Source organism: Symphalangus syndactylus, chromosome 9 (assembly GCF_028878055.3).
Source record: "Symphalangus syndactylus isolate Jambi chromosome 9, NHGRI_mSymSyn1-v2.1_pri, whole genome shotgun sequence".
NCBI lineage: Eukaryota > Metazoa > Chordata > Mammalia > Primates > Hylobatidae > Symphalangus > Symphalangus syndactylus.
The window spans coordinates 107,435,212-107,457,219 of record NC_072431.2 but is presented as its reverse complement, the minus strand read 5'-3'; the positions used below and the strand labels follow the sequence as shown (position 1 = coordinate 107,457,219).

Here is a 22,008-nt window from a genome sequence, read left to right as displayed (position 1 = left end):
GAAGAATCTATTGCAAGAGGAAGTGGTCACCTGGTCAGGTTTTACTGATAGGTTGTTATGTAAGATGAGTATGTTTCATTTATGCCTCACAGCAGTGTTAATGAGGGAGCACTCTTACTGTTATTATCCCCGTTTTACAGATGAGTAAAATGAAGGAAAGACCATGTAAATAACTTGACTAAGGTCACATAGCCAGTAAATAGTGGAGCCCACATTAGAACATAATCCCAAAATGCATTGGATAACTAAATTTTATCAGAGCATCCGGGTCTTAGGAAGAGTTTGCCAATTTTGCCCTTGATTGCCCCCAGTCCTTAAAATCCTTTTCTTCCATGCTTTTTCTTTGAATAAGCCAAACATATATCTTTGTATTATGTGTGTGTACATATATAGTACATGCACATATCCATACACTTGTATATGCCTGTACTGTCTCTGTGAACACGAGAATCTCGTAACAGTAGTTGCCGTTGAGGAAAGGGGAACTGAGTGAGAACAGAAGTGGGAGACAGACTTCTCACCCCACCTTTTAGTGTCTTTTGAATTGTGTGCCATGTGCTTGTTACTGATTGTAAAATATTTAATTCTTTAAAATCTAAATAACTCATTTAGGATTCATTCTATAGCAGCAAGACATATGATTTGTTCTTTCAGGCTCTGGCCTAACAGCATCTCGGAAGAAATTGTGCTGATGCAGTTTTTTAGTAGAAAATATGTATTTGATGCACACTTAATTCCATTTTGTAGGCCTCAGCCTCCCTAGGGCTTTCATCTTTTAAAATCTTTACTATATTTGCTCTTCCATCTATTATCTCCGTATTCCTCGCGGTGTCTATTACAATGTATTGTACAAAGTAGGAACTCAATAACTTTTGAATGAAAAATTCCTACTAAGGGATAAATACATGAAAACTACCTGTTATTTCCTCAAATTTAGGCAATAAAATAACTAAATTCGGAAAAATTCTGTGAGACTTTTTCTAGTGCACTCAATTAGTAGCAGAGATTTTCAGTGTTTGTATCTACTTTCGCCACCTTTATTGGTGCATAACTTATTTCCACTCTCTGTTGAAGTCTTTAATACCTACTCATTCACCACCTATTTGTTTGTTGAGCGCTTCCTATGTTCTTGGTCAGGGGTCAGCAAACTTTTTCTATAAAGAGCCAGGTAGTAAATATTTTAGCCTGGCAGGCCATATGGTCTCTGTTATAACTCTATCCTTATAGCATGAAATCAACCATAGAAAATTTGTAAACTAATGTGTGTGCCTGTGTTCCAATAAAACTTTATAGACACTGCAATTTGCATTTCACATAATTTTTATGTGTTGCAAACTATTCTATGGTGATTATTATTCTTTTAGCCATTAAAAAATGTAAAACCAGCTGGGCACAGTGGTTCACTTCTGTAATCCTAGTGCTTTTGGAGGCCAAGGCAGGAGGATTGCTTGAGCCCAGGAGTTCAAGACCAGCCTCAGCAGCATAGCAAGACCCCCATCTCCTAAAAAACTTAAAAGATAAGTTATGTCTTATATTTGCACAAACAAACATAAATAGAAATATTTGTGAACATAGACCTTTTCAGAGAGCATTTATTATTTGGGGAGTGGATGATCCTTTTTATCATCACAATCCCTGCTGACAGCTACCAACTAGTTATTGATCACCTACCATTAGCTTCAAACCCATCACGGGCATCCCATGCCACTTAAAACAAATCCGATATTCTTCACCCTGATTTATAAAGCCCTAATGATCTGGTCCCTCCCTGTCCTCTAGAACCTCCTCTTTCACTCTTCCTTCACCTACTCCACTTCCAAATTTACAGGTATTTTTTTCAAATCCTCAAATATGGTAAGTTTATTCCTACTGTAGGACTTTGTACTACTCGTTCCCCATGCCTTACGCCGAGAGTGGTGTTTCCCAGACATCACATACCTGGCTTTTCTTGCTATAAGAAAGGACCATCCTAGTTGAGGCCTCCCCCAAAAAGTCAATCTAAGTCACCACTAGTGATTCTCATTCATATAACTATTTTAATTGTTTGCATACTATTTTTCACTAATATTTTGTATGTTTGTGTGTATTACTGGCTCTGTTTATCTTCCACCACTAGAGATGTGAGCAATGACTTTTATCTTGCTCACTTCTCAGTTACCTGGTCTTAGAACAATGTCTGGCATGTATTAGGCCCTCAATAATTATTTTTTGAACAAATTAATGAAGGAATGCATGCATACACTCATGCCATGGGCCCAGCACTCTGGTAAATCTCACTGATGGAGGCATCCTTCGACTTGTATTCTGCTCTACTTGTCCCCTTTCCTTCTTGCATACATAGCCTAGTTTCTTGGAAAAGTCATCTATGTTCTGTTCTTCAGCAGCTTTCTACTTATAATAAATCCATTACAATCTGGCTTGTACCTCTACCCCTCAAAAGAAACTACTCACAATAGTTTCTCCACTTGCCAACAGCTTCTTATTTGCTAAGTCCAGTGGATTTCATAGTCTTCATCTTATATAACCCATCAGTAGCTTTTAACAGTTTCTTCCTTGAAACATCCATTCTGCCTTCACATCTATGACATCGTCTCTTTTGTTTTTATTTCTCTTAAGCCATGTATGCTTGTGGCTGCAATTTGATGTCACATCAAATAATATAGCCATCTTTGTGGGTGGAAAATCATTTCTGCTTAATAATTTCATGTCTTCACAGTGTTCTATGTGAAGAAATTTGTGAACCACTGCAATAAGTGATACACGGCTTACATGCGTACCTGTGAAAACTCTGTTTAGGCCGGGCACGGTGGCTCACGCCTGTAATCCCAGCATTTGGGGAGGCTGAGGCAGGCAGATCACTTGAGGTCAGGAATTCAAGACAAGCCTGACCAACATGGCAAAACCTCATCTCTACTAAAAATACAAAAATTAGCCAGGCATGCTGGCATGTGCCTGTAATCCCAGCTACTCTGAAGGCTGAGGCAGGAGGACCACTTGAACCCAGGAGGCTGAGGTTGCAGTGGGCTGAGATCGTGCCGCTGTGCTGCAGCCTGAGTGACAGAGCAAGACTCCATCTCAAAAAAAAAAAAACTCTGTTTAATGACTTTTAGCTAGTCTTAATTTATGAATCCCATTTTTAATTGCAGAATATGAAACACTTGTTATTTTTATTATATCCCAATTTATAATACCTGAGGTTGTAAATTCCATTTTGTGTAGCTTTCAGTAGAAAAGATTATTGAGGTTATTGTTTTGCTATAGTTTTTCATTTTAGGGAATAAGAGCTGAAAGTAAAGTTGTCTGAAGTAGTTTTTTTTGTTTTGGTTTGGTTTGGTTTGGGTTTGGGTTTGGGTTTTGTTTTTTGCGACGGAGTTTTGCTCTTGTTGCCCAGGCTAGAGTGCAATGGCACGATCTCTGCTCACTGCAACCTCCGCCTCCCAGATTCAAGCGATTCTCCTGCGTCAGCCTCCCGAGTAGCTGGGATTACAGGCATACACCACCACGCCCAGCTAATTTTTGTATTTTTAGTAGAGAGGAGGTTTCTCTATGTTGGTCAGGCTGGTCTCAGACTCCTGACATCAGGTGATCCACCTACCTCAGCCTCCCAAAGTGCTGGGATTATAGGCATGAGCCACTGTGCCTGACCTGAAGAAGATTTTCATAACCTATTTATTATTTTCCTATATCAAGGAAATAAAACCTTTACAAAACACCTGTTTGCAACATTAAAAACAAAATTAGGGGGCCTGGGCACGTTGGCTGTAATCTCAGTACTTTGGGAGGCCAAGGCAAGCAATTCACTTGAGCCCAGGAGTTTGAGACCAGCCTAGGCAACATGGCAAAACCCCATCTACTAAAAATACAAAAATTAGCTGGGCATGGTGGCATGCACCTATGGTCCCAGCTACTCAGGAGGCTGAAACCCAAGGATTGCTTGAGCCCAGGAAGTGGAGTTGCAGTGAGCTGAGATTGTGCTGCTGCACTCCAGCCTGAGCGACAGAGCGAGATGCTGTCTCAAAGAAAAAACAAAATTAGGGCTGGCCATGGTGGCTCATGCCTGCAATCTCAGCACTTTAGGAGGACAAGGTGAAAGGATCACTTGACCCCAGGAGTTCCAGACCAGTCGGGGCAACATAGTGAGACCCTGTCACTACCAAAAATTTAAAAACCAGTAATATAAAAATTAAAGTAGCCAGGCGTAGTGGTGCACCCCTGTGGTCTCAGCTACCTGGGAGGCTGAACTGGGAGGATCGCTTGAGCCTGGGAGGTTGAGGCTGCAGTGAGCCTTGATTGTGCCTCTGTACTCCAGCTTGGGCAACAGGGGAAGACCCTGTCCAAAAAAAAAAAAATTAGTTGGCAGACTAGCACTCTTTGTTAAAGACTCTCAATAAACAACATAAGAAATAAAATGATCCACGTTTAAGCCGATCCTTAACTTTTCTTCCAGTATCCACAAGCGTGGGGGTGTGCAGGGGTTAGGTTTTTCTCCTCCTGTTTACAGCCACCACCTCCTCAGAGGTCTGTGTCCATCATCTCCTTTCCTCCTCTGGTTTCAACTTCTCCATCTCCATTATCTTTCCCAGATGTTCAAGTCTTTCCCATTCTATAAACAGACTTCCCAAATCCCCTTCCTGGATACTGCTTCATCTTACTCTGCCCCTTCATGCTTCTCAATATATAACTTCTCTCTCCTACAACTTCCATTCAATTTTTTAAAACATTTTTTATTCTGAAATAATAGGTTAGTGCAAAGGTAATTGAGGTTCTTGCTATTAAATGGCAGAAACTGCAATTACAGTTACCTTTGCACCAACCTAATATACATACTGAAAAGTATGTAAAATACATGTGCAAAAGAATAAATTAGTTATGTAATACATGCACAAGTTAACTATCGCCATGTTGAAGTAACAGAAAATTGCAGCTATGCCAAAATCCTGTGTGTTGTTTCTCCTCACTGGAAGTAACCTGGCTTTAAAGAAAAAAAAAAATCCGGGTTAAGTTCACAGATCCTGGCTTTTATGAGTAGTGATTTCTTGGCTCTTTTTGTAGTTTTACCACCTTTGTATGCATTACTTTACTGTTCATCCTGCTGCCTTGTACTCTTTCTAGAATATCTCAGAATTTTCACAGTAAGGTTATCTGTGAGCAGTTGCCACTTCAAATGAATGTTTCTCGGTCCTAATCTCACTAGGCCTCTCTGCTATATTTGACATTGTAGATCAGTTCATCCTGCTTGAAACAACTCTCCAAAGTCTGTTACTCTATTCTCCTATGTCTCTGCATCCTTTAACCTTCCCTTCTATGTCCATTTCACAGGCTCCTCTGCCCGCCCCTTAAACACTGATGTCTTCAGGGTTCCTTCCTCAGCCCACAGCCACTCTTACACTGTCCATGTGATCCTGTCCACTCTAGTGATTTCAGCCTTCACTCTTATGCTGATTACTTTCAGATCTACTCTTCAGCTCAGACTCTTCTGTCTCTACATAGAAACTGCCTCCTGGAGATCCTTACCTAGATATTTCACATCCAAGACAGTCTTCATCAACTTTCCCTCTAAACTTGCTCCTCTTTCTCTTTCTACTTTTTCTGAATCCTTGTTCACCCAAGTTCAAACTCTGGAGGCATCCTGATTTTTCCTTTCCCTCATCCCCCACATCTTTTCAATGACCAAGTGATACCAGTTTTCTTTCTTTTTTTTTTTTTTTTTTTTTTTGACATGGAGTCTCGCTTTTGTCGCTCAGGCTGGAGTGCATTGGTACGATCTTGGGTCACTGCAACCTCCGACTCCCAGGTTCAAGCGATTCTCCTGCCTCAGCCTCTGAAGTAGCTGGGACTACAGGTGCACACCACCAGGCCCAGCTAATTTTTGTATTTTTAGTAAAGACAGGGTTTCACCATGCTGGCCAGGCTGATCTTGAACTCCTGACCTCGTGATCCGCCCACCTCGGCCTCCCAAAGTGCTGGGATTACAAGTGTGAGCCATCACACCTGGCCCAAACTACAACTATCCTAACTTCGACACTTAAAACTGGATAAAGCTCATGCTCCTTTACTTGACTTACAAGGCCCTCCATTCTTGTGCCCTGCTTTCTCCAGCCTTGTCTTCCATTTACACCCGGCTACGTATGTCGTATTTTGGCAGCATGTATGCTCTTTTTTAGTTCCATGTCATTGTTCATTCTGTTCCCTCTGCCTAAGATTCTCCATTTGATTTACACCTAATTTGAGCGTAAATTTAAGTTTTACACCTGCAGGGAAACTTTCTCTGACCCTTCTTTAACCCCATCTGCTGGTGGGGGAGTCCCCCTCACCACTCCATTAATGCCTTGTACATACTACTGTCACTGTATTGACATTGTTCTGTAATTATGTATATGCCTGTCATGTTCTGCTGGCCCATTATACTGTGTTGGATACTGAACACAGTACTTGGCACAATGCCAAATGGAATGAGGAGGGAAGGAGGAGAGGAAAGCGCACATTGACATTAAGAGTAAAAGAATTGTTCTTACCATGTTATAGACTTTAATATACGGAATCGCCTGAATACAGGTCTCCATACTAAACTCTAAGAAACTTCTAAGGAATCCCTTACCTATAAAGCTCTTTTGGAAAGAATGAGGTTTTAATTTTCTTCTAACATCAACAAACCCTCACAAATATTCATGTTGCAGACCAAACCTGGACCACCCAAAAAGCCGAAGACCCCTTCAAGACCATCAGCCTTAGCATATTGCTATCACTGTGCGCAAAAAGGCCATTATGGACACGTAAGTTTGAGTGACATTTGGGCATAAAGCATTCTGTTGTCAGGGAGTGTTTTCTGAAAGATGAACTCAAAAAGAATGTAACTCTAAATACTTACTTTTTAATAAACATTAAAGTAAGACTTAATATGTTTTCAACTGGTTTACCCCTCCCCTCCCTGCTAGAGTAACAAGCTGTCAGAGCATATTCCTCTAATTATGTTACATGTACGTGAACAGGTTGGGATAAAACTAATATAGTTCATAAAATCAGACAAATATAATAGTCAGCAGTATGATAGCAGTTCTCATGAGTTCTTACAAACACAATTGCTTTGACACAGCCATAGCATGATTTTAGATTTTCTTTTTTTTTTTTTTTGAGACGGAGTCTTGCTCTGTTTCCCAGGCTGGAGTGCAGTGGTGCAATCTCAGCTCACTGCAACCTCCTCCTCCCGGTTTCAAGCGATTCTTCTGCCTCAGCCTCCCAAATAGCTGGGATTACAGGCGCCTGCCACCACGCCCAGCTAATTTTTGTATTGTTAGTAGAGATGGGGTTTTACCATATTGGTCAGGCTGGTCTTGAACTCCTGACCTCAGGTGATCCACCTCCCTTGGCCTCCCAAAGTGCTGGGATTACAGGCGTTAGCTACCACACCCAGCCGATTTTAGATTTTCGTTGTGTTTTTGTTTTTTTGTTTGTTTGTTTTTGAGACGGAGTTTCGCTCTTGTTGCCCAAGCTGGAGTGCAATGGCGTGATCTCTGCTCACTGCAACTTCCACCTCCTGGGTTCAAGCAATTCTTCTGCCTCAGCCTCCTGAGTGGCTCGGATTATAGGCGCATGCCACTATGCCCACCTAATTTTTTGTATTTTTTTTAGTAGAAATGAGGTTTCACCATGTTAGCCAGGCTGGTCTCGAACTGCTGGCCTCAGATGATCCACCCGCCTCGGCCTTCCAAAGTGCTGGGATTACAGGCGTGAGCCACTGCGCCCGGCCCGATTTTAGATTTTCTACTTAGTTCTCCAGTTTTCCCTGGTACAATGTTCAGTTAAGTCTACATCACATACATGTAAACCCTGGCATTCAGTGGTGAAAAAACAGATGCTGCATCATTGACTTGCTCACCTACCCCACAAATGCCCAGATTCCCTATCCAGCCAACATATTCCCTAACCCCAGCTGAAAATGCCAAACAGTGTGTGTTCTAGATGCTGAGGTGTCAAAGCAGAAGAAGCTTAAGTACGAAACAGCAGCAGCTTATTTCAGAGAAAGGATGTAATAAGAATAGGCTCAGAGCCCATACTTCTGAGAATCTTGAGGCAGTAGAGGAAAGGCAGTGGCACAGAAAGTAGAAAATTCTTAAAAAGGAATGTATTATTCCCAGTCTCCAGGTAGGCTTCTAGTAGCCTAGAAACCAAGATAAACTAATATCAAACCAGATCTGGTGTCAGGAGGCAGAAAGCATGCAGACTGCTGGGGAGTCCTCAGAATGAGAAGTATGAGCAACAGGATGGGGTGAGTGGTATTGCAGGTTACCACTTGAGTTCCAACTATGACACATCACTGGTGTAGATCTTGGGAGCTGGAGACCTACATTGTAGGGCAACTGGAGCAGAAAAGTGCTGAACAGAATCCATAAACAGATAAAGTTTATCTTCCATTTGGGGCAGCAGCAACCGTGGGGGTGAGACATAGCTTATGAAAGCCAGGATGAGGCTCTGAGCCTCAGTTGCAGTTTTTGCTCTGCTATTGACTCAACCATGTGACGTAAACAACCCAGTTTTTCTCTTTGGTCCCATTTCTTTATCTCCAAAGCAGAGAAGTTGTATAGGAAATCTCTCAGCACCAAGTAGAGAAGACTTTTTTTGAGACAGGGTTCAGAGTGCAGTGGGCACTATCTCAGCTCACTGCAGTTTCGACCTCCCAGGCTCAAGTGATCCTCCCACCTCAGCCTCTTGAGTAACTGGGATTACAGGCACACACCACTGTGCCCAGCTAATTTTGTTTATTTTTTGTAGAGACAAGGTCTCACTATGATGCCCAGGCTGGTCTCAAACTCCTGGCCTCAAGCAATCCTCCCTCCTTGGCCTCCCGAAGTGTTGAGATTACAGAAGTGAGCTACCATGCCCAGCCAAGGAGACTTCTTTTACAGAATTATCATCTCTAGATCTTTTACTGCTCTGTCCATCCCTCGTTACTAAACATTCAGATGTTGTCAACATCTTTTAGGGAACATATTCACATAAGCTTTCCATTACCACACAAATCACATAGATGTACAATTTTTGCTTGCTTACCTCTGTAAAGCAGAGGGGTATAATTTTAGCATTTATGTTTGTTCAATTAAAGAAAAACAATTATAGTTGGATGCTTACTAGTCACTTCTGTTAAGACAGATAGGAAATATATTAAAAGCATGTGGAATTTATCCCTAAAATCTAGATTTAGATAATTTTTAATTTACAATAAAGCAAATTTGGCAGCCTCATGACTGCCATAGATGAGGAACTCTAGATTATTTACACTAATGAAGAAGATCATTGGTGTGGCTAATCCAGAATAGTAGATAAATTATATAGCCAACTATCAATTGTCTGTGCTAATGGAGAGGACCAGCGATGTGGATAATCAAAATATAATTTACATTTAGCTTTGGAAAACATTTGTAGTATTATATAGCTCTGTGTAGTCACATCAGTCTAGACCACACAAGACCCAAATAGGGAACTATGCAGGTGGTTAAAGATGTCTGTGGACCCCCTCCCTTTCAATGTCAGAAATCCAGCCTTACAGATACTATTATTGAATGGATTCCTCATGTGAAAGACTAGATCTAAGGTGAATATGACATTGCCCTTCCCTAATTTCACTCACTCTCTAGCTGGGGAAGCAAAGACAGCAGTAGTCACTGTACAAAGATTACTCCAGGAGGGTGTGAAAGGGGGAGCAGGGGCTGGGAGAGTTAAAGATTTTGCTGAAATGAGTATTAGTTGAGTGTATCAAGACCTCTTTGCATAATCACAATTTGCTCTTTTTTTTTTTTTTTTGAGACAGAGTTTTGCCCTTGTTGCCCAGGCTGGAGTGCAGTGGCGCAGTCTTGGCTCACTGCAACCTCTACCTCCTAGGTTCAAGCTATTACCTACTTCAGCCTCCCAAGTAGCTGGGATTACAGGCATGTGCCATCACGCCTGGCTTTTTTTTTTTTTTTTTTTTTTGTATTTTTAGTAGAGATGGGGTTTCACCATGTTGGCCAGCTGGTCTTGAACTCCTGACCTCATGTGATCCACCCACCTTGGCCTCCCAAAGTGCTGGGATTACAGGCATGAGCCACCATGCCCTGCCAAAAAAGTTTCTTTATGTTACCATGTAAGTTTGCCATATAACGTCCAGGACCCTCCCCCCGACAAAAAAAAAAAATCTAAATAATCCAGATAGTCACAACAGATAAATCTAAAGATAGCAGAAGGATGGAAATGATAAAGATTACAACAGAACTTATCGAAATAGAAAAGTGAACAGCATCAACAAAACCAAAAGCTGATTATTTGAAAACTTTTTTTTTCAAAACAAAAGAGAAACTTCTGGAAAAACTACTAAAAGAAAAAGAAAAGGTACTAATAAACAATGAGTGGAAAGTGGGAGTAACTTAAGATACTATATAAATGTTTTTAAATTATAAGACTACTTCATAAAGTTAAATTTGAAAATGCAAATAACTCTAAAATATATATATAAATTAACCAAACTGACTCAAGAAGAACAAATCAACTGAACCAATACCATTAAAGAAATTGAATAAGGCCAGGCACTGTGGCTCACGCCTGTCATCTCAACACTTTGGGATGCCAAGTTGGGAGGACCGCTTGAGGCTGCCAGTTTGAGACCAGCCTGGGTAACATAGTGAGACCTTGCCTCTACAAAAAACAAATAAAAATTATGATGTCTGAAACTTAAAACTTACATCACTGTTCATTGGAATATTCGTCAGTAAGAGTACAAAACACATGAGAATGGCCGACTTCAGCTTGATGACAGTGGTAACTTCTGGAAAGTGAAGGAGATGAGTGCAAAATGGGAAGGACTTACACACGGAGGATTTCAGTTATATCAGTAATACTTTATTCTTGGCGGAAAAACAGGCAACTAAGGTAAAATGTTATGGTTTTATATGAGGGTGAATATAGGTTTTTAATTATTTTTTATACTAAAGTGTGTGTTTAGAATGACTTATAATTTTTTAACTCTACAAATTAAGTACATAAATTGCTACTAGCTTGGCTAGTTCAGAATTGGCTTAATTTTATGTGGATTTTTCACCTACTCTTTAAAATATATTCTAATTGTTTTTCATTACTTAGCTAAGAAACAACATTTTAAAGTAACTTTTAGGCAAGATGGCCGAGGCAGAAAGGGGAAAGTTCCAAAAGAAAAGATTTCAAACATGCTGAACGGATCTGTGTCACAGATCATGATAAACAAAAGCCTGCTATGTGGTGAGTGGTTCAGGCCAAAGGCTGTGGATTTGGGAAATACTAGCTGTGTAGAGGCCAGAGTCATAAGAGTGGGAAGCTGTCCTGGGAAAATGAGTAAGAGTAGGGATTTCAACTTGGGTGGGGGAAGCAAGAAGAGAAACTTCTTTTGGGGTGTCTCACAATTACCTAGGAACAATTTTAAACTAGGCGTAACCTACCACCAACCTACCCTGCACCGTAAGAATCACTACCCCTATAAGCAGTGAATGTTGAGTTAAAATAAGCTTGCAAACCATTTGTATCTAGAAAAAAAGACCAAAGGGCTTAGAACTTATACCCACATTTTGGGGATAGGAAGAAGAGATGGAAAAGAACTTGATAGAAGGCTGTTGGAAGTGATGAACAAGCAAAGGAGTAATACTAACATGAGGCTGAATAACATAAACCCACTAACAGAGCGGCAAGGCTGCTACCTCTGTGAAAGGAGTTAGGCAGAGAAGGCTGAAAAAAAGATATGAAGGGTTTCATAGGTAAAGAAGTAAGGGAGGCCGGGCACGGTGGCTCAAGCCTGTAATCCCAGCACTTTGGGAGGCCGAGGTGGGCGGATCACAAGTTCAGGAGATCGAGACCATCCTGGCTAACACGGTGAAACCCCGTCTCTACTAAAAATACAAAAAATTAGCCAGGCGTGTTGGCGGGCGCCTGTAGTCCCAGCTACTCGGGAGGCTGAGGCAGGAGAATGGCGTGAACCCGGGAGGCGGAGCTTGCAGTGAGCCGAGATCGCGCCACTGCACTCCAGCCTGGGGGACAGAGAAAGACTCCGTCTCAAAAAAAAAAAAAAAAAAGAAGTAAGGGAAGAAAACTCAGGCTTGAAAGAATATCATAACACAATGGGGTTTAGGGCTGGGTGACCCTGCCAGCACCCCAGCAAGGACCATATCCTACAGCCACCACATGAGGTACCAGTGATATGGGGCTCATTTCTAATTAACGTGCTCCAGAATCTTACAAAAAGGTTTTTGAACAGTGTGACCATGTGACATCATAATTTTAAATACAATTTGTAGGAATGTCCAGAAAGAGAAGTGTATGACCCGTCTCCAGTATCTCCATTCATCTGCTACTATGATGACAAATATGAAATTCAGGAGAGAGAAAAGAGACTAAAACAAAAAATAAAAGGTATGTTGCTAGACTTCTTGTTAGATCACGTTTGCAGTAGTTTCTAAATTTCTTTGTACTGTCTTTGCCTGCTTTGGGGGTCATTGGTTAGCATAGAAAGTATTTTTAATAATTACCAAAGAAACTGGAACTTTCTTGATCTCCAGAAACCAAGCACCCACTTCCGAAATAATCCCATGTTGCAATCTCCTCACAGTAAACATTTTTTTACAGTGATCATTTTAGGAAATGTCCAGAAAATATTGCTATCCATCTATGTAGGCAGAGTTTTTAAAGGCTACTTTGAGATTTTTCTGTTTGACAGGTAATTATTTTTTTTCCATTTGTATTTCTCCAGTATTTTTTTATGGAAAGAAAGGCTTTCCTGCTAAGTTATTGCTGAAGCTTCCCTGAAGAAGTCACTTGTTATAGGCCACCGCTGCAAGCAGAGCTCCAAGTTCACAACCACCTCTATGGTTTCTGTACTTATTGTTGCAAACGTAGTTCTTTATCACCAAATTAATATCTTATCATTTAAGTTTTCTCTACCTCTGTTCTGTCTTGTTACTCACTTCAAGGTGGTTTTCCAAGTTATCTTTCTTGCTTTAAAAACGAAACAGTTCTGTATTTTTTAGTTTGTTCTATACCTTATGTTCTGACTCTTTTGGCCTTTTTCCCCTATGGATTCTTAGTTCAGGACCTTTCCAAAATGAAGGTACTAATTCTGAGGAAAACAGTTACTACTCTCTCAGCTCCTGCATATTTTACATATTTAATATAAAATGTATGTCATCTACAGCTATCCCTGGATATTGGTTCCAGGAACCTCCTCATTTACCAAAATCTGCACATACTTATGTCCCATAGTTGACTCTGCAGAACCTGAGTATAGGAAAAAGTAGCCGTTCGTATACACAAGTTTCTAATCTGTGGAATGGTGTATTTTCAATCCTCATTTGGTTGAAAAAATCCACATTTAGGTGGACTCATGTAGTTCAAACTCATTGTGCAAGGGTCAGCTGTATGGAGAAGCTATAGTAGTTGTAGATTATGATTAGGCAACCAAATTAGAAAGAGATTAAAAAGAATTACATGAAAATGTCATCTCTAGATTAAAGGATTATATGTGCTTTCTGTTTTTTATGTTCTTCATACTTTTCTGTTTTTTCCAAGTTTTCTATAATGAGCAGTTATAACTTTTATAATTAGAGAAAAAACATTTTGGTTTTTTTTTTAGCTAGTTGTATCGACATCTGTAGCATAAATCCACTTTGAGGTGTTCACTATGATCCCTTGAAATTTTTATAATAAAAGTCTATGCTAAAAGTTTTTACTGGCCACTTTTTTAATCTGTAAAGATTCTATTGACCTGCTAGTTTTCATCTCTCACTGTAACCTCATCTCCCACCTACCCATATCAGAATCACTACCATCAGAGATTCGTATTAAGTGTGTCAAGCTCTGACAAAACATAACATCAGCTTTATCACTAAAACCTCTAAGATAACTGCACTCATGTGCACTCACACACACTCCTGAAAGCCAGTGATCTCTACCCTGGAGGAATAATCTCTTGGGCAGTTTGGCATCCACCTAAAAGTACTGTGGCCAGGCCTTATTTTTAGAGGGTAGTTGAAATGTCATATGAGACCATCGAAAGGCCATTTTATAAATCTTGCTTTGCGTTATTTTCAAAGGCTGACTCTTCATCATTGGGGAAACTTGTATTGGTCAGACATGACTTTTCTTCACAAAGCTAAGATGATTACTGTTCTTACTGGTCCTTGTCTCCATTGCTTAACCTTGTTAAACTGTTGGAAAGGATAATTAACAATCATTGGATTTCTGAATGTGTTTCATTTTTAGCAATCAGAAACTTAGAACTACAACTATTTAATTTTTAGTGAGTGACGTCATATTGTTAACATGTTTACATGTCTAGCTTCCCTGTCTGTTAAGTTATTTACACTTAGGAAAGCTCAGCGTGGACTGTTTAGCTGCTGAATATGCAAAAATACTTTTATATTTTTCAGTACTCAAGAAAAATGGGGTCATCCCAGAGCCATCCAAGCTACCTTATATAAAAGCAGCAAATGAGAACCCCCACCATGATATAAGGAAGGGCCGTGCCTTGTGGAAAAGCAACAGGTGGCCTCAAGAAAACAAAGAAACACAAAAAGAAATGAAGAACAAGAATAGAAACTGGGAGAAGCACAGGAAGGCTGACAGACATCGTGAAGTGGATGAGGATTTTCCCAGGGGCCCCAAAACCTATTCTCCTGGCAGTTTTAAAACCCAGAAGCCTTCCAAGCCCTTTCACCATTCATCGCATTACCACACGTCAAGAGAAGACAAGTCTGCCAAGGAGGGCAAGAGGGGCAAGCAGAAGAAAAAGGAGAGGTGCTTGGAAGATGATGACAATGATAACTTATTTCTTATTAAGCAGAGAAAAAAAAAGTCTTAAGCCGTCAGGCAGCCTCTAATGTGGCTTTTCATTGTTCATTTGGCCTTTGTGTCTATAACCTTCTGGCATTGTGTTTATTATCTATGATTAAATAAAGTGAGTTTTTGGTTTTGTTTTTTTAATTTCAGCCATTCCTAGAGTTACTGAATATCCATGGAGGTCTCAATTCTCTGTGTCCAACAGGATATTAGGTAAGAAAGTACAAAGATAAACCTGGACTTCTCCTATTCCAATATGTCATCTTTACTCAGAATCCTAGGGATAGGTAGAAGAATTCATCTTTTCAAGAAAACTTTTAAAAAATACTTTGGAAAAAAAAACTGCATCAAAGGTAATTCATCCTCAACATGAGTATGAAATTAAATCCTTGCAGGACGAGAAATTAACACTAAGAAAAAGTTATCAGTATTTTTCAACTTTTTTTTTTTTTTTTTTTTACATTGGAAAGGACAATAACTATAAATCTATATCCAGATTTTCTTGCTGCTGAAGCTGTTGTCAGAATCTTCCTTTGGACAAAACATCACTAGCTGACTATAAAAACAAAAGTGTCATCATTGAAGCCCTGAAGAGGCAGGGAATTGAGCTTCAGCAAAATACAGGTAAATAACTATCCAGTATAAATGTCAGAAGACAGATTTCCTAAACAAGTAAAAGAGACATCAAAAATTTTAACATAATCACAATGAAATCATTTTTTACCACTTTTACAGCAGCGTTTCAAGCAGACTGTCACTCAGATCTGTAGAGATGAATATTACTCAAAAAATTGTTTTGTTCTCTTGCATTTTTTTCAACTACTGCAAAGCTATACAGATTTTTTTGTACTTGTGGATCTTTTGTACTTCTCATAGCCTAATGTCAGAATAAGAAAAATAAAATATCTGAAAGAGAGTAAATACATGTGTTTATTATGTAAAAAGACAATGAGAGTTTGAGTGACAAAGAGCATAGTTATATTTTGTTTGTTGTAGAGACAAGGTCTCACTGTGTTGTCCAGGCTGGTCTCAAACTCCTGAGCTCAAGTGATCCTCTTTCCTTGGCCTCCCAAAGTGCTGGGATTACAGGCATGAGCCATCACTCCCAGCCTTGGCATAGTTGTGTTGGGCAGGTGGATAAAGTTATAAAATCCCTATAGACTGGAGTCAAAAATGCCATTTTTGCCCAAGTGCAAGCTCTCTGCCAGAATAAAATGGTATGAAATCAATTAAATAGGACAATTTTATAATATCAGGTTCTTAAATTTGTATTTTACTCTGGGAAGTATGCAGATTCCTATATTTCTGGCAGAATCATCTCATCTTTCTGAGAGGAAGGAAGAATTCTGTCCTCTCAAATCAGCTCTAGTGCAAATTGTAGGATCACAAAGGTTAGTCTGCCACTTTCCCTGTTGCTGCATAGATTTCAGCTAACTTTATTATATGTTGATGCATAGCTTCCTAATAGCTAGAGTTGTTTTCACCCTAAAGTAAGCAACCAGGGTTTTTTTAACAACTTGCTAAAAGTGGCAGCCATATGAAAAAAGTTTCATGGAAGTGGAAAACCTTGAGATAATTGGCATTATTCTCCAGTAGGACTTGAGGCAAACATGGCTTATTACTCATATGGTATAACAAGTACCCCTTCTGATCCTAAGGCATCTCCTTTCAGGGCAGAAGTAGGATTGCCGTTCTTTAGGTTCTTTCGTACATAGCAGATTGTTTGGAGAAGGAGAGAAAGGAAGCACTTTTTTTTCTGTTTGTCTCTGCACATTATCTTATTTTTTCCCAAAACTTATAGACAAACATTTTGTTCTAGGGTATAATTTACCCATTGGGTCCATGTATTTACATGCAGATAGGAAAGGATGCTGAGCTACTTCACCTGTGTGCATGAAGATACAGTCTTCATTTCCTGGTAAGAGAAGAACAGAAACATGGAGGAGTCTTCGCTTCATTTCCTCTTCATTTCCCTTGCCCCTCTCTGTTACACCAAATGTTCAGTTAAGGTGAATCAGTCAGTCAGTTTATTAACATATAGACTCTTCATACAACAATGGGGAGTTTAAAATATGTATAGATTCGACCATTAATCAAATAAGACTTTACATGGATAAATACAAAAGAAGAAAAGCAAATGTCCAAAACAGCAAAGATCTGTATAGTTGGTAGGATTAAGAAGATTCTAAACATCTTACCTCTGCCCCAACTTTGATTGGAAGCAGCTTGAGTGGCTCCTGTCTTGGGTTCTACCTTGGTTTGTGTTTGGCCTTCTCAAAATAGAGCAAGGGAAACCAGTCTCCCATTTTCTCCATGGAAAGTCTTGCTTTCATGGACCTTGCTATTTGCGGTACTTATTAGTAGCTCTTTATTTTTCTGTTATACAAAGATTATGTAATCATTTTAAGGGGGAAAAATGTTAAAATCATATGTGATTCACTCAAAAATGTAGTTAAAATTATTAGTGTCTATTTTATACCTATATATACATTGTTTTGTAACCTGTTTTTCACTTACATTGGGAACAAATACATGTCTGCACTTTTACATGATGTTCTATTATATGGCTGTGCCATGATTTAATCAGCTCCCTGTTGAGCATTTTGTTTCTAATTTTTATTATTTTTGAAAAATTATTCTACATAGTATCTTCTCCATTTATTCAATTGTGATAAAATGGAATTTAGGGTCAGAGAGCATGCATTTATTTCATAAAAGTTTTAATACATGATGCCAAATTATATTCCCAAGTCAGATTCTTCCCCAGTCATTTATATGTCCCTGGCAGTTTGTGAGTATTTATCTCCCCATTCCCACAATCACATGGAATATTGCCATTCCCTTTTCTCTTTGCCACTCTGATGGGCAGCAAAGAAACATTATTCATTAGTGCTGCAGTGAAAAGATTGATATGGGTTTGTTTGTGTAAGGAGAGACAGGATTAGCAATATAGGGAAAATCTGTTTTTAGAAGATGTGGAGAGAAGCTTCTCATAGGAAACAACTGAAAATTCTTCTGCCAACAAAAAATTACATACAAAATAAGGGAGCCTTTCATTTATTTATAGCTGTCCTGATCCCCTGGTCTTATCATGCTTAGCTTTCACAACAAAAGGAGGATGCTGCTGGCATCTAGTGAGTAGAAGCCAGAGATGTTGCTAAATACCCTACAATGTACAGACTAGCTTCCCACAATGAATCTGGCCCAAAATGTCAATAGCGCTGAGGTTCAGAAGCCCTAATTGAAACCCCAACTATTTCTCAAATGGAATTCTGTTCACTCAAGAGAGTTCATGTTGCCTTTCACATCTAACAGGATGTGCCCTTGTCTTACAAGGCCTTGCATTTCATCATATTGCCAGTGTTCGAGAGATTGGTTGGACATGGCCATTCATGTGAAATAAGGAACACTAGTTCCATGGCATGAAGGTCTACAGTCTGGACCACTTTGTGGAGGATCTGGGCCACTGGAGACTCAGCCAGCTGAGGGAAATTAATAGTTTAGGAATCATGGAAACAAACGCTAGAGTGTCAGGCTGTGGCATGAGCCCTGGCAAGATAAATATAGAACTGTGGTGTGAGAACAAAGGGATTCAGCTAGTGAGGGGAGGAAAGAGTTGGAGACTAATCTGATGGGACATTTAATTGGGTCAGAATGTCATTAGGCTGTAGGAGCCCTCACCAGGATCCAAATCCAACATAGGCCCTTAGATCTTACAGTTGGACTTTCCATTTCAAAGAAGCACCAATGTTTTGGTGATTTATTACACATTGCCATGCAGTGAATCACAGGATGAAGCTGATTGGTGTGTGATTTGAGCCAAAAGTTTTTCTGTTCGTTTAATATATAAGTTCCTTTTTTTTTTTTTTTTTTTTTTTTTGAGATGGAGTCTCACTCTGTCACCCAGGCTGGAGTGCAGTGGCATGGTCTCAGCTCACTGCAACTCCACCTCCCAAGTTCAAGCAATTCTGCCTCAGCCTCCCAAGTAACTGGGACTACAGGCACGTGCCACCACGCCCAGCCAATTTTTCTATTTTTAGTAGAGACGGCATTTCACTATGTTGGCCAGGCTGGTCTCGAACTCCTGACCTCGTGATCCACCCACCTTGGCCTCCCAAAGTGCTGGGGATTACAGGCGTGCACCACCGTGCCCGGCCTAAGTTACTTCTTAAAATCATTTCCTGGGAAATGATTCCACGAAAACCCAGTAAAGGAGTGGGGAGGGAAGTGAGACAGGGAAAAGAAGAGAAGGAAGCCAAGCTGGATGCTTATCAAGTCACATCTCATAAAGAGGAACTTTCAGACTCACAGGGAACGCTAGAAAGAGTGTAGGCCACACCTCAAAGTTGCCCTAGCAAGGGGCATTGGAGCTGTAGTGTATGTATCTTTTCTTTTTTTAATTAGTCATTGTTTAAGCCAGGTAAATTGAGTTTAGGCAGCCCCCTGACGGATGGAGATATGAATGAAACACCAATGTCATTTGCTACAGCCACAATCTCAGAACAGTTCTTCCTACAAAAAGATACTTGGGGCTGGGCATAGTGGCTCACGCCTGTAATCCCAACATTCGGGAGGCTGAGGCAGGAGAATACTTGAGCTCAAGAGTTGGACACCAGTCTGGCAACACAGCAAGATCTCATCAGTACTAAAAGTAAAAAAAAAAAAAAAAAAAAAAAAAAAAGATCGGCCAGGCACGGCAGCTCACCCCTGTAATTCCAGCACTTTGGGAGGCCAAGATGGGAAGATTTGCTTGAGTCCAGGAGTTTGAGACTAGCCTGTCAAATTAGTGAGATCTTGTCTCTCCAAAAACTAAAATTAGCCGGGTGTGGTGGCACACGCCTGTGGTCCCAGCTACTCAGGAGCTGGGACCACAGGCGTGTGCCACCACACCCGGCTAATTTTTTGTGTTTTCAGTAGAGACAGGGTTTCATCATGTTGGCCAGGCTGGTCTCAAACTCCTGAGCCCAAGCAGTTCACCTGCCATGGTCTCCCAAAGTGCTGGGATTATAGGCATAAGTCACCACTCCCTGACTAAAATATTTTTGATCTGCAGTTGGTTGAATCCGTGGATATAGAACCCTAGGATACCAAAGACCAACTGTATGTTATTATCTTGTGATCGTTTTGCAGGTGTGTACATATAAAAAAGTCTAGTTTCACATAGGTAATCTATTGGAAACTTTTTAATATTTTTTCACTAAATTGGAACTGTTCTTATTAAACTGGGTGAGTTAGGCTCAGTAGTCCATAGGCCATCTTCAGTTTTACTTCCTGCTTTGTCCATATGGGGCCAAGAAGAAGACTTGATCATAAGGCAAGTATCCACCTGCAGGGGCCTTGCAGGGAGCGGTCACTGACCTCTTAAGCCTGTGAGTAGGACCTTTATCTAAGAGGCATGCTGATGATAACTACATGCACAACATTCGGAAACTACTGTCTACAGGCTGAAGTCTAACTTCTGGCCTAAAATTCAAAGCCTTTCATGCTTCATCTTCTGCAGTTCTTCACTCATCTTTCTCCTCTATCCCCTTCACCCTTCCAGTCCCACCACATAAATGACTAATTCCTGAGTAGGTCATGCTTCTCCTCCATGCCTTTACCTGTGCTATTGCCTCTACCCAAAATATCCTCTTCCACTTTTATGACCACTCCCAGACAATATTAATCCTTCCCTCTTTGGTGTTTCTGTTGTCATCTGAGTGATTTATTCAGCAAACATAGGCTATGGACTTTCTTTGTGTCAGGTAGTATTCTTGCTTGAATTCTTGCTTGAATACTACCTGACGCAAAGAAAGTCCATAGCCTATGTTTGCTGTGGAGAAATCTCAAGCCTCAAGGGCTAACAAGCAAGAGACAAACACGAAAACCAGTATTTTGTCTTAGAGGTGAGGAGTGCAGTGAGAGATACAGGTATGATGGTAACACCAAAGAAGCATGACTGGTCCTGCTAGAGAGAGGGGAGACTGGGCAGGACCTCCTGACGGGTCATTATAACAGAAGAAAAGTGTTGCAACTTAACAAAAGGGGAAGAGCCACTCTAGGAGAGAGAACCATGTGTGTGAGGCGTGGAGCTGTGAAACAGCAAGGATGCACTCTGTATTCGTTTCCTGGAGCTACTGTCCCAAAATACCACCAAGTGGTGGCCTGAAACAACAGAAATTTGTTCTCTCACAGTTCTGGAGGCCAGAAGTTCAAAATCAAGGTGTCAGCAGAATTGGTTTCTTCTTGATGTGCTGAGATAATTCCTTCCATGCCTCTCCTACCTTTCGGTGGGCTTGGGCAATCCTTGGCATTCCTTGGCTTGTATAAGTCCAGTCTCTGCCTCTTTCTTCACATAGGGTTCTCTTCTGTGTCTCCCTGTGTCTTGGCTTTCTGGCCCACACTAAAATTATCTAGGGCAATTTTATCCCAAGATCCTTAATTACTCTCTAAAGACCCTATTTCCCAATAAGGTCACATTCACAGGTACCAGGGATTAAGATTTGGACATATCTTTTGGAAGAACATTATTCAACCCACTCCTACCTCAAGAACTATAAGAATTGCTTTGCCTAGTTGCACTTTTGTGTTTATTCCAAGCTTTTATTGGGGGATTCGGTCTTCCATATGTTCCTCTTTTCCTCTGTTCAACTTTCCATTCTGATTTATACCTTCCTCAAGACTTTTTTAAATTAGTGATAATTTCTTATCTTACATATATCCTTATACTTCAGTTTGTGAAATGTGTGTTGGACAAAAGCATGAACTGGAAAGCACCTATCAGATTTAGTGGCAGACCTTTGCCAAAGGAGTTCCAGGATAGTGGTGAGCCAAGAAACTAGATTGCAGTGCATTGAGGAGGGAATGAGCAGCTACGAAGAGGAGGGTGTCTGTCTCTTTAAACCCTTGCCTGTGAAAGGCTGACAGTACAGAACACTGGCTGGAGTGAGGGTGACATTGACAGGAAGCTGCCAAAAGAGAGAGGGATGCTGGAGAACTAAAGAAAACTTGCGGCACTCACATCAAGGAAGTGGGAAGGGATGGATCAAGAGGGACAAGCCAATGGAGACAGGTGAGCAGGGTGAGGAGACGGTATCCTCCTCCCTGATGGAGAAGCTTTTTCCAAGAACAATGGAATAGGTGTGCGGGGCGTAGGGAGACTTGGAAGGACCCCCAAAGGGAATAGAAAAGGAGAGCCTCTTG

At 40.5% G+C, this 22,008-nt stretch overlaps 1 protein-coding gene across 6 annotated transcripts in view; it reads left to right on the top strand.

Moving 5' to 3' along the window:
- ZCCHC7 (zinc finger CCHC-type containing 7) overlaps nt 1-15,747 on the top strand; it is a 241,924-nt gene extending 226,177 nt beyond the window's left edge. For all 6 annotated transcript variants that reach the window (XM_055293682.2, XM_055293681.2, XM_055293683.2 and 3 more), the window contains exons 7-9: nt 6,678-6,773; nt 12,291-12,405; nt 14,418-15,747. In XM_055293682.2, coding sequence (XP_055149657.1) covers nt 6,678-6,773; nt 12,291-12,405; nt 14,418-14,848 — 642 coding nt within the window. In that variant the 3' untranslated portion in view covers nt 14,849-15,747. The remainder of the gene's footprint in view (nt 1-6,677; nt 6,774-12,290; nt 12,406-14,417) is intronic.
- The last annotated feature ends 6,261 nt before the right edge of the window (nt 15,748-22,008 follow it).